At 44.9% G+C, this 12,784-nt stretch overlaps 1 protein-coding gene across 5 annotated transcripts in view; it reads right to left on the bottom strand.

Moving 5' to 3' along the window:
- The window catches only part of SAE1 (SUMO1 activating enzyme subunit 1), a 74,560-nt gene extending 71,627 nt beyond the window's left edge, over positions 1-2,933 (bottom strand). Inside the window, exon 1 of one of the 5 annotated variants that reach the window (XR_012328044.1) lies at positions 2,738-2,927. Coding sequence is in view for 4 of the 5 variants with exons in the window: in XM_073796062.1 (XP_073652163.1) it covers positions 2,738-2,835 (98 nt within the window). In the remaining variant the exon portion in view is untranslated. Of the gene's footprint in view, positions 1-2,737 lie in introns of all 5 variants that reach the window. The other 4 variants (XM_073796062.1, XM_073796059.1, XM_073796061.1 and 1 more) reach the window with 4 other exon arrangements.
- Between the last annotated feature and the right edge of the window lie 9,851 nt (positions 2,934-12,784).

Below are 12,784 nucleotides of genomic sequence, written 5' to 3'. Positions count from 1 at the left end.
CTCCAAAGAGCTGCTATCAGACTCAGCTGAAAAAGGGACAAGAGAGCACTTTAATCAACTCTGTAAGACTGTATACAAATCTATAGATTCCAAATTATAGGGTAACCCCTTCCTACCCTCCCAGGACCCTCAGCCAATCCTTTTCAGGTTCTCCGCTGAGTTCTAGACATCTTCACTTCCTCAGAATAGCTCCCATCTCCCAAGAATTCCATACCCCGACTCTGATTTGCCCCTTAGGTCACCTCTCCCTCAGGAGCCCTCCATCCATTCTTTAATGCTCCTCAGATAAATCATTCATTCCTACCCCTCCGACAGATCTCTCACTAATTCCAGTTTAATCCTCACCAACTTTACCCCGCCTCAAACAAAACCACCTACTGCCCCCAACGCCTGGAATCAACCCTTCTAGTACACTTAGGATCCCCTTCTCAACCCTTCAGGAACCCCTAACACTCCTTCAAACGGCAGTTCCTAAACTCATTCGACACTGTGTCTTCAGCCCCATTCTCATCATTTAATCTCCAATCTTCTATTTCAGGTGCCTTCAACCCTCAGACCAGTGCTTGCTAATGCCTCGTAATGCGCCCTCCTCCCCAGTCACAGAAGGCTCCACACACCTAAAATGAGCCTGAAGTAACCCCCACCTCACCCCACCCACCACACACGCTCTCTCACCAAAAAGCTGTAGAAGCTCCCGCCCCTCAAGCCTCTTGAACTGCCTGCCTCCCCAACCCTTGGATCAATTAATTCTGCCCTCTGTACTCACGCACATCTCATAACCACCCCCATCACTCAGACCTCATCACTGAACTCAACCACTCACATATTTATTTCTACTTACATGTGTAGTAAACAGCTAAAACGTTAAGTCCAAAATAGAACTGCTGACTCTTCCCCCACCTCAGTCAGTGAAGGCACTTCCGTCTTTCCAACTGCTTCGGCCAAAAACCTTGAGTTCTGCCTCTCCCACTCCACACATTTAATCCTTCAGCAAAGCCTGTCCCCTCTACCTTCAAATTATATCCAGAATCTACATCTGGCCCCTTCCCTAGAGTTCCAAGCCACCATTACTTGCATCTCAAGGGGATTATCGCAGCAGCCCCCCAAGCGGAATCCTTATTTCCACTTCTGCCCACTTCCACCTGTTCTGCATGCAGCAAGAGCGATCCTTTTCAAACACAATTCAGATCGTGTTACTCCTCTGCTCAAAACTCTCCAACAGGTTTCCCAACACACTTAGAATTCAAAAGCTACCTCCTGGGACTTCCCTGGTGGCACAGTGGTTAAGAATCCACCTGCCAATGCAGGGGACACGGTTTGAGCCCTGGTCCGGGAAGATCCCACATGCCGTGGAGCAACTAAGCCCGTGCGCCACAACTACTGAGCCTGCACTCTAGAGCCCGCGAGCCACGACTACTGAGCCCACGTGCCACAACTACTGAAGCCTACATGCCTAGAGCCTGTGCTCCGCAACAAGAGAAGCCACCGCAATAAGAATCCCGCGCACCGCAATGAACAGTAGCCCCCACTCGCCGCAACTAGACAAAAGCCCGCGCGCAGCAACGAAGACCCAACGCAGCCCAAAATCAATCAATTAATTAATTTAAAAAAGAAAAAAAAAAGGTACCCCTCATTTGGTTGCAGCCACCCTGTTGCTCTCATTTGCCAAGCATGCTCTGGCCTCTAGGATTTTACACTTGTCCCCTATGCTAGGAAGATCCTCCCAGATGGCCACAGGGCTCTTTCCTTTCATACGGGTCCGAGGCTCAATGTTACCTCTTCAGAGGCCTCCCCTGGCCACCCTATCAAAATAGCTCTCCCACCCCACCATCCTTTATTGATCCTCTTTCCCTGCTTTATTTTTTCTCCCTAGCACTTGCATTGCCTAATATTTTATTATTTTTTATGTGTATTGCCTCCCCCACCGGAACGTAAGCTCCATGTGGGCAAGGAGTCTGCCTAGTTCATTAATACCCGCTCAGCGCCGGTGGCAGGTGCTCAATAAATATCTGATCATATCGACCACCTCTTTCAAAGACCTCATCCCCTCCGATAATTACTCCCCCATACCCAAGGTATCCCCAATCCTGTCCTCTCGGGACACACCCCCAGATCTAGACACAAGCAATCTCTTCGGGTACCTCCAGCACCCCCAGACTCTCCGTGCCTCTCAGGAACCTCACTTGAAATTACTTGCTCCAAAACCCCTCGGAAAAAACCCTCACTCTTTCAGACTGGCCCACTCCTTAGAGGCCACAAAAATGAATGCAAGCTCTCATCTACTGGGCTCGCCAGTCTCCCCAGCAACCAGCAGAGAACAGGCTTCCACTACCTATGAATGAATGAACTATGCCCCCCCGCCACTTTCATCGTTTCCATGCATTCCTGGCCCCTCCTATTCCCTAAGTCCCCAACCCCGATCCAAACGCCACCATCGCTCCCTTCGGGCGTCGAGTTCCTGAGTCTGCATCCTCCGGATCGCTCAGAACTCCCCCAGCTCCCCTTCTAGAGGTCGCCAATTCCTCGGAACAGCCCTCCCACCACCTAGGACGTCCCCGCTTCCCATACCTTCCGAGGAAACATCCCAAATCAACCCCTCCAGTCCTCTCAGGAAGGCGACCACGGCCGGGTACACGATTCCCGCCTCCTCTCTTCAAATTAAACCCTCCGGCTCCCCAACGCCTCAGGCCAGACCACCCTCCAAACCCTCAGTCCCACAAGCCGCACCGGCCCTTACCGTTTCTGGGCCTCCAATCCCCAGAGACGGATCTGCCGGTCATACTGAGCCGCCTCCTCCTCGCTGATACCGCCGCCTGCCTCCTCCTTCTCCACCATGGCGCCGGCTCTCAGCGCCGGAGCTCTGGTCCTGCTCACGGCAACCGCCCGCCGGCCCCACAAGCCGCCAACCGCCACGGGCCGCGCGCCCAAGCCGCATCTGCGCCTGCGCCAGGGATCGCGCCTGCGCACTACCTTCTCCAAGCCCCGCCTGCCCCTGGACCCTGGAACCACGTGGACCTCCTTAGCCTCCGAGGTGGGCGGGCATCAGCCAGTCACGTGATGGAGTCTTCTGCCAATCCTGGCCAAAAATCCGCGCGGCTTCTGGCCCCACAAGGATACCCAAGTGGTTGTTTATGAGGCCTTCAATTCAGCAAGTAAAATGGAGCGTCTGCCGAAATCCCGGTAACGGGGTTGTTGTGAAATAGGGTGGTGAGTAAAATAGATAAAATCCTGCCTTCATGGAACTTACGTTCCCTTGAGGAAAAACTTACGTTCCCAAAGGAAAAAATATATAAATCAGGCCCTCAATAAATGTTTTGGAGAAAATTAAAACAGGATATGGGACTACAGGGTGACAGGTGATTGTTGAGCAGAGATCTGAAGGAACCGTAGAAACAAGCTGGGTAGATAACTGGGAAATGTAGCATTCCTGGACAGAACAGCAGCTGCAAAGGCCCTGAGGCTGGCACATGCTAACGTAATTAAGGAGCTGTGGAGAGGGCAGGGTGGCTGGAGCAGAGTGAGAGGGTGGTAAGAGATTAAATCATAATATGAAGCAGGTGGGGAATCTTGTAGGTTAGTAATAGCTAATAATAGCTAATATGTGTTTTCCCTAGGCAAAATACCTTTTTATTATTCATTCAACAAATACTTATTAGGAACTTGTTTGGGAATTCCCTGGCAGTCCAGGGTTAGGACTCTGCGCTCTCACTACCGAGGGCCCTGGTTCAATCCCTAGAACGTGCTTGGCAACCATCAGTCTCTGTGCTAGGGGTAGAACAGTAAAAACATTTTTTTTAAATTTTTAAATAACAATTAAAAATAGCTGCCCTCTCATGGAATTTAAATGGGTTTTATATGGATTATTTCTCTAACCCTTGCAAAAGTAGATAAATTCTTTAATATTCCCATTTCACAGCTAAAGAGTCTGAGGTCCAGCAAAGTTGAGTATCGATATTAGTGGCCTGAACAAAGTCTTATATCTTAGAAGTAGTGAAGCTAGGATTCAAATCCAGGCCCACGTGCTTCCTCAGGAGGTTATACTGCTGGTGGTACATTAAGCTCCTACTATGTGCTCTGACCTTGTCCAGTGAGGTACATACCCTATGAACCTCAGAGATAGATATTTCCTCCCCTTTTACAATATGACTCTGAGACTCAAAAAAGAGTAGCAATTCATCAGAGGTCAAAATATCATTCAAGGGACTTCCCTGGAGGTCCAGTGGTTAAGACTCCATACTCCCAATGCAAGGGGCCTGGGTTCGACCCCTGGTCAGGGAACTAGATCCCACATGCTGCAACTAAGACATCACATGCCACACGTAAACATCCCTCATGCCTCAACTAAAACCCGGCACAGCCAAATAAATAAATATTTTTTAAAAATGTATCATTCAAAAAATATGGAGGGACTTCCCTGGTGGCGCAGTGGTTAAGAATCCGCCTGCCTATGCAGGGGACACGGGCGCGAGCCCTGGTCCAGGAAGATCCCACATGCCGTGGAACAACTAAGCCCGTGCACCACAACTACTGAGGCTGCGCTCTAGAGCCCATGAGCCACAACTGCTGAGCCCACATGCCACAACTACTGAAGCCCGTGCACCTAGAGCCTGTGCTCCATGACAAGAGAAGCCACCACAATGAGAAGCTGGCACCACAATGAAGAGTATCCCCCGCTCGCCACAACTAGAGGAAGCCCGCGCGCAGCAACAAGGACCCAATGTAGCCAAAAATAAATAAATAAATAAATTTATTTTTTAAAAAATAGAATATGATAGAAGTGAATGCTGGGCCAATTTCTGAGTCCAGCCCTTAAGAAATGGACAGCCTCCCCTCAAAAAGCTAAACGTCGAATTATCATAGGACCCAGCAATTCCACTCTTAGGCATATACCCAAAGAATTGAAAGCAGAGACTCAAACAGATATTTGTATGCCAATCATCATGGCAACATTATTCACAATAGCCAAATGTGAAACAACCAAATCCATCCATCAGGTGATGAATGGATAAATAAAATGTGGTAAATCAATACAATGGAATAATATTCACCCATAAAAAAGGATGAAGCACTGATACATGCCACAATTTGGATGAACCTTGAAAATATTATGCTAAGTGAACGAACCCAGATACAAAAGGTGATGAAAAAGAAGTAGGTAGTGGTGATGGTTGCATGACACTGTGAATGTACTTAATGCCACTGAATTGTTCACTTAAAACTGGTTAAAATGGTGGATTGTATGTTATACATTTTTACCACAATTTTTAAAAAATTAATAATGTAATACACCCAAAATGACTGAATTGTACACTTTACAGCATTTCTTTTTTTTTTTTTTTTTTATTTGAGGTACGCGGGCCTCTCACTGTTGTGGCCTCTACCATTGCAGAGCACAGGCTCCGGACGCACAGCCTCAGCGGCCATGGCTCACGCGCCCAGCCGCTCCGCTGCATGTGGGATATTCCTGGACCGGGGCACGAACCTGCGTCCCCTGCATCGGCAGGCGGACTCTCAACCACTGCGCCACCAGGGAAGCCCAAATTGTACACTTTAAACGACTGAATTGCATGGTCTGCGAATATCTCAGTGAAGCTGTTTTTAAAAAAAGGAAGTGGTCATCTTCCACTTTCTGTTGGGACACTTGCTCTTAACCCCAGCCTCCATACTAGCACAAGACAAAGCACCTTATGGAGACGTCCATATGGAGAGGAACCAAAGCTTCTGACCCTCAGCCCGGCCAACAGCCCCAGCCAACAGCCAGCACCATCTTGCTGGCCACGTGAGTGAGCCGTCTTGGAAGGAGACCCTCTGGCAAACAGTCAAGTCACCCCAGAGGGAGGAGAGAGAAGCCATTTTTGCCAAGCCGTGCCCAAAGTGCTGATCTGTAAGAAAAATAATTGTTTGCTGCGAATTCCCTGGTGGTCCAGTGGTTAGGACTTGGCCGCTTTCACTGCTTGGGCCCCAGTTCCCCTGGTTGGGGAACTAAGAACCAGAAAGCCCTGCGGCGCAAGTTTGCTGATCACTTGCTACAGAGCATTAGATAACCCGAATATTCTCCCCACCCAATTCTCTCTTCTCCTATTCTCTCCGTTTTTGCCCAACCCCAATTCTCTTTCTCTCCCTGACTTCAGTTCCTTTCTCTGCTGAAAGTGGCAGAAAAATAAACAGAAACTTTGAGAAGTGCTGTCAAGGAAAAGAAGGAGCTTTGACAGTGTCTGGCTTAGTGTAAGAGTCAGGAAATGATATTGTGAGAATGTGAACTCACTCTCCATTTTTCTGAATTTAGTCTATCTGATAGGTTTATTCATTTACATTTCCCTGAGGATGTCCTCAATGCCCAGCCCTGTACTAGGCAATATATAACCTCTAGGGGGAGTATTTTGTACTGTGGTTTCAGGGAACATGTCTCAGAGGAAATAATGACCAAACAGACTCTGGAGGAATGAAAAGAAGTCAGGTGACTGTGCCATGGTGACCCCAGGGGACAAAGGGATCATTGAGAAACCAGATCATGAATTTTTTAAAAACTGAGATATAATTGACATATAACATTGTATTAGTTTTGTGTATGGTCTTTTTATTTTATTTTTTCATAAATTTATTTATGTATTTATTTTTTTTTGGCTGCGTTGTGTCTTGCTGCACACGGGCTTTCTCTAGTTGCAGCGAGCAGGGGCTACTGTTCGTTGAGGTGTGTGGGCTTCTCACTGTGGCTTCTCCTCTTGTTGCGGAGCACAGGCTCTAGGCGCGCGGGCTTCAGTAGTTGTGGCACAGGGGCTCAGTAGTTGTGGCGCACGGGCTTAGTAGCCCCACGGCATGTGAGATCTTCCCGGACCAGGGCTCGAACCCATGTCCCCTGCACTGGTAGGCGGATTCTTAACCACTGCACCACTAGGGAAGTCTCTTTATTTTTTTTTAAGCCTGGAAATCTATTTGATAATTGCAATATGTGATCATTGTACTTTGAGGCAAACAGAGAATGTAAAAAATTCAGGATCCTAGGGAATTCCCTGGTGGTCCAGTGGTTAGGACTCTGTGCTTTCACTGTGGAGGGCCCAGGTTCAATCCCTGGTCGGGAAACTAAGATTCTGCAAGCCACTGGCTCAGCAAAAAAATAAAATAAAATAAAATTCAGGATCCTGAGCACTAAAGATGCAAGTCAACTCTTCCAGAATGAGCACTGCTTTGCTTAGAATAATTTGAGGCTGTCTTTGAAATGAGCAAGTTTGGGAAGCACATGCCTCTTCAGATTTGTCATGTTTCTTCCAAATATTGCTGGGCCCCCTAGGAAAGGCCCTTTCCTAACTGCCTTCCTGACCCCCAATTCAGCCTCCAATCATGACCTTACCCCTTATCTTACTCTAGAGGATGAGATGCAGGTGCAGATGGTTTGAAGTTCAGGGACAGAATGAGAAGAGCCATTTGATAATTTTAATTTTATTTTATTCTGTCAAAAATTTTTATATTTGGGACTTTTAATAGGCCCTTTTTTGTCCCATGAGTTATAGTATACTGTATCTTCATAATTAGTTATGGTTTATGATATTGATTTATATAACTGATATGTTTGTATCATTATAGTTAATTTTTAATTCTAATGAAGGGAAAAAGTGACACCAATAAATCAAAGATGAAGTTAACCAGGCTTCCCTGGTGGCGCAGTGGTTGAGAGTCCGCCTGCCGATGCAGGGGACACGGGTTCATGCCCCGGTCCGGGAAGATCCCACATGCCGCGGGGCGGCTGGGCCCGTGAGCCATGGCCGCTGAGCCTGCGCGTCCGGAGCCTGTGCTCCTCAATGGGAGAGGCCACAACAGTGAGAGGCCCGCATACCGCAAAAAAAAAAAAAAAAAAAAAGATGAAGTTAACCAATTAAAAAAACTTGGATCTTCAAGCTTAAAAAAAAAAAAAAAAAAAAAAGATCTTCAAGCTTACACAAAGTAGGTCCTGGGCTTCCCTGGTGGCACAGTGGTTAAGAATCCGCCTGCCAAAAAAATAAAAAATAAAAAAAATAAAAAAAATAAAAAAAAAAAAAAAGAATCCGCCTGCCAACACAGGGGACACGGGTTTGAGACCTGGTCCGGGAAGATCCCACATGCCGCAGAGCAACTAAGCCCGTGCGCCACAACTACTGAGCCTGCGCTCTAGAGCCCGCGAGCCACAACTACTGAAGCCCACATGCCTAGAGCCCATGCTCCACAACAAGAGAAGCCACTGCAATGAGAAGCCCACGCACTGCAATGAAGACGAGCCCCTGCTCGCCACAACTAGAGAAAGCCCATGCACAGCAACAAAGACCCAATGCAGCCAAAAACAAATAAAAATAAAATAAATTTATAAAAACAGAAACAGTCCAATGAATATTTACATAACTTTATCTAGATTCATTAATTTTAAGTTTTGACACATTTATTCTCTCTCTCATACTCACACACACATTTTATATATATATATATATAATTTTTATTTTGCTAAAGTATTTTAGAATTAGTCATCCCAGGTCTTTAAATAAATGCAGGGAAAAGTTTTGAGAATTTTTTTTGAGAACTACAGATCTCACCAGGAAACTCTGAAAGGCCAGATTCTCTTAAACATTTCTGGTACATAAAAAGCCAAATATGCACAAATTCCTTAAACCAAAAGATTCATTCCTGGGACTTCCCTGGTGGCGCAGTGGTTAAGAATCTGTCTGCCAATGCAGGGGACACAGGTTTCAGCCCTGGTCCGGGAAGATCCCACGTGCCACGGAGCGGCTAAGCCCATGTGCCACAACTACTGAGCCTGTGCTCTAGAGCCTATGAGCCACAACTACTGAGCCTGTGTGCTGCAACTACTGAGCCCGCATGCCTTGAGCCCATGCTCTGCAAAAAGAGAAGCCACCACAATGAGAAGCCGGCGTACTGCAACAAAGAGTAGCCCCCGCTCAGCCACAACTAGAGAAAGCCTGTGCACAGCAATGAAGACCCAATGCAACCAAAAATAAATAAATAAATAAATTTTAAAAAATTCATTCCTGAGGTCTGGGTCACTTGAACATTTCTATATTTAACTCCAAATATTCCCCAGCGTTAAATGATGTCAACTAGGGAAAAAATTATGGCGACAAGGGGATTCACTAAGTTCTCTTTTTTTTTTAAATCAATATTTATTTATTTATTATTTTTGGCTGCGTCCGGTCTTAGTTGCGGCATGCAGGCTTCTTTCTAATTGTGGCACACAGGCTCCAGAGCGCATGGGCCCTGTGGTTGAGGCACACCGGCTCTCTAGTTGTGGCACGTGGGCTCAGTAGTTGCGGTGCACGGGCTTAGCTGCTCCGTGGCATGTGAGATCTTAGTTTCCCAAGCAAGGGTGGAACTGGCATCCCCTAGATTACCAGGGAAGTCCCTCACTAAGTTGTCTTGATCATCACTGTGGCTGATGGCATTTTGCAAAGATGGGTACAATAATATCTCTCATCCTACATACTCTTCTCGCAACATCCCTTTGACACTACTTCCATTGAAGGGGTGGGAGATCTATGTTTCCTTCCTTGAAACTGGACTGGATTTGACGACTGTTTGACCAATAGAATGTGGCAAAAGTGACACTGCTTAACTTCTGAGCTAAGTCAGGAAAGAGCAGGCCACTTCCACCCTGTTCATGGGCTTACATACATATATATCTATTTTTTTCAGATTCTTTTCCCTTATAAGTTATTATAAAATATTGAGTATAATTCCTGTTCTATACAGTAGGTCCTTGTTGCTTATCTGGCTATGAGTTTATAATTGTTGAAGTTGGATGATGGGTACATGAGGGTTCATTTTACTCTTCCCTTTATTTTTGTGTATCTTTGAATTTTTCCATAATAAAAAGGTTGTTTTTTTTTTTAACTTTTTTTAAAGTTCTGAATCTAAAGCTATCGAACTATGCCGTGCTACTATTTCCAATCACAGGATCAAATGATCCAATGACAGGATCAAATAATCTCTGTGCAGGAAAGACTTTTAGAAGTCATGGAATGACTGGGCAGCAGAGGGCTATATCAAGTATCTTTTGGATAAGCCTTTGGAAATAAACACTTTTGCTGAGTTGCCTTATATTATTAAAGAGAAATGTAAATGGATCATAGAGAGGAAAATAAAGGAGTCAATCTCTTTTGAAGAGCGAAAACAGATCCTTAACGTTGAATGATTTATTTGTTAATATGTTGACCTTGAAATTGACCTTAATTTCCATGGCATGTACTCATTTGCATTTGGTTAGGGAGTGATCTGAGCCTTTACCTGTGAGTATTTAGTAACTCTTGTCAAATGATCACTTTGTTAAAAAGAGCCCTGAAAAGTAAAGCTAACTGCTCTATAAATTATTTTCTCTGCACTTCTAGACTCATTCAACATCTAAAAGTGTCCCCTTTACCTCTTTCCCCTTATATATTTCTAAAGCTTATAGAGAAATTTCAATGTAATGATATATTCTCAAATTTATATATTTTTAAACTTTTTTTACAGAAGTGAAATTCACATAACATAAAATTAGCCATTTTATTTTATTTTTTGGCTGCGTCACATCATGCAGGATCTTATTTTCCTAACCAGGGATCAAACCCGTGCCCCTTGCAGTGGAAGCCCAGAGCCTTAACCACTGGACTACGAGGGAAGTCCCTAAAATTAGCCATTTGAAAGTGACCAGTTCAGTGGCATTTAGTGCAGCCACCATTGGCAACCACCATCTCTATCAAGTTCCAAAACATTTTTATTACCCCAAACATAGTGGTATACATTTTGTAAATTTCCAGGAGTCTACCATGACTTTGCTATGCACACAATTCCAAAAGAACTGGAAAAGTTCAGCATGACAGCTTAATATACCTTAGTGTAAACTGTTCTTTCCATTATTTATGAACTATCGTTAACTGCGTTCATTAGGTAATCATTCATTACCAACGTAATGTCGCAGGACATCCTATCATCCCCACTCCCTATCCTCTAGTGCCGGTAGGTAACAACCTCCTCATTATTGTGATGTCCCAAAAGTTCACGCAAATTTCCAAAACATCCCCAAGGGAGCAATATTGTTCCCTTGAGAATCAGTTGACGACCAAAAATAATTTCCCTCCATAATTTTCAAAATGTCCTCTAGGGGGCGACATCATCACCTTAAGAATTAGGTAGACCAAGGATCATTTAAACTGGACCTCTTTACCTCCGACCTCCCCAATAAATCCAAGGTTGGATTAGCAAGAAAGAGGTGGAAATAGCTATCGGGTTGGCAATCAGTAGGATCCAACACACCGTAATGTCTCTCTTTGGCCAATGGTCTCCTTTTTTCCCCAGGGTTTCCAGAGGTTGGAGCCAGCTGCTGGTGCTGGTTCTACACCGTGTGATGTGTCTTCTCTCTAAAGGACTGCTCATCCGTGGCGCAAAGAACCCATCCTAGAGCCACCCCAGGAACTAGAAAAAACAAATCTTTTGCCAAGAGTACAATGAAACGTGTGCCATGGAGGCATTGGTTAGACTTATGGGCATTACAGAAGGTTCTGTCTCAGAAAAATACAGGAACCTGCCTGCTCAAAGATGTTTTGGAGATCCAAAAGAAGAGGTATGTTGGAATGCAATATTTTTTCCAAAACAAAAGGCGAGTTGCTGAAACTTGTGTCTCCCCCGCCCACGCACTACAAAAAAGCCAAAATGTTTGGAGGCCCTCTTGGAGTTCTGGAGGCAATTTGCTTCATGGTTGGGAGACTTGCTCTCACTCATCAGCAAAGAAAACTCTAAAGCTTCTGAGCCCCATGCAAGAGGAGGTTCTCTAGCTGGTCCAAGATATAGTGTATCGGAGAGGGGAAATTTCTCTTTTCACCCCTCTTGAGTTCTTGTGGCTGGATTAGTAATAAAATTGACACAAGGCAGATTAACAGGAGAAAAAGAGACACATTTTAATCCTTGCCCATGGAGGTCTCATAGAAATGGAACCTAAGAAGTGGCCAAAACAGGCAACTTCTAGACAAAAATTGTTTCTTTCAGACAAAGAAACAATAAATTGGAGAGTAATTGACAAAACAAAGAAACTTAGGTTTGGGTGCTTCATTACTAAGGAATTTAAGCAAAGTTTGGGCTTGGGTAGTAAATTAGTAAAGAAGTAACTGTTTATATTGTTTATATAGCCTTCTTGGCCCTGAATTCCCTGTCTCTGGTGATAAGGGAGTCTTTCTACCTCTCAGTACAGGGAAGACACCTTTCACATGGGAGATATATTTCCTGTTTTCAGGGAGACAGAGAGGAAGGTCAAAGTGTCCCTCTTGTATCAGTCATTTTTTCAGTAACTTTCATTCGAAATTATCAATATGCCGTTGAGGTATATTTTGGGATGGCCTGCCCTAGGTCCCTATAAGTGCAGAGGACTCTGCCATTTGGGTCTTATAATGCAGTGATCCAGGAGCTCTCAAAAGTGGTGACTACACTACAGTTTGTCTGGTTTACTATTGATGTGCATTTAGGAAGTTTCCAGTTAGGGGTTCTTTCGAATAGTGCTGCTGTGAGCATTCTTGTTTGTACCTTTAAAAAAAAAATTTTTTTAATTGAAGTATATTTGATTTACAATGTTGTGTTAATTTCTGCTGGACAGCAAAGTGACTGTTTTACATATATGTTCTTTTTTAAAAATTTTTATTTATTTATTTTAGTTTTGGCTGCGTTGGGTCTTTGCTGCACACGCGCTTTCTTTAATTCCCGCGAATGGGGGCTACTCTTCGTGGCAGTGCATGGACCTCTCCATGCGGTGGCTTCTCTTATTGCGGAGCACCAACTC

Source organism: Tursiops truncatus, chromosome 19 (genome assembly GCF_011762595.2).
Source record: "Tursiops truncatus isolate mTurTru1 chromosome 19, mTurTru1.mat.Y, whole genome shotgun sequence".
Lineage (NCBI taxonomy): Eukaryota > Metazoa > Chordata > Mammalia > Artiodactyla > Delphinidae > Tursiops > Tursiops truncatus.
This window is presented reverse-complemented; position numbering and strand designations above follow the sequence as displayed.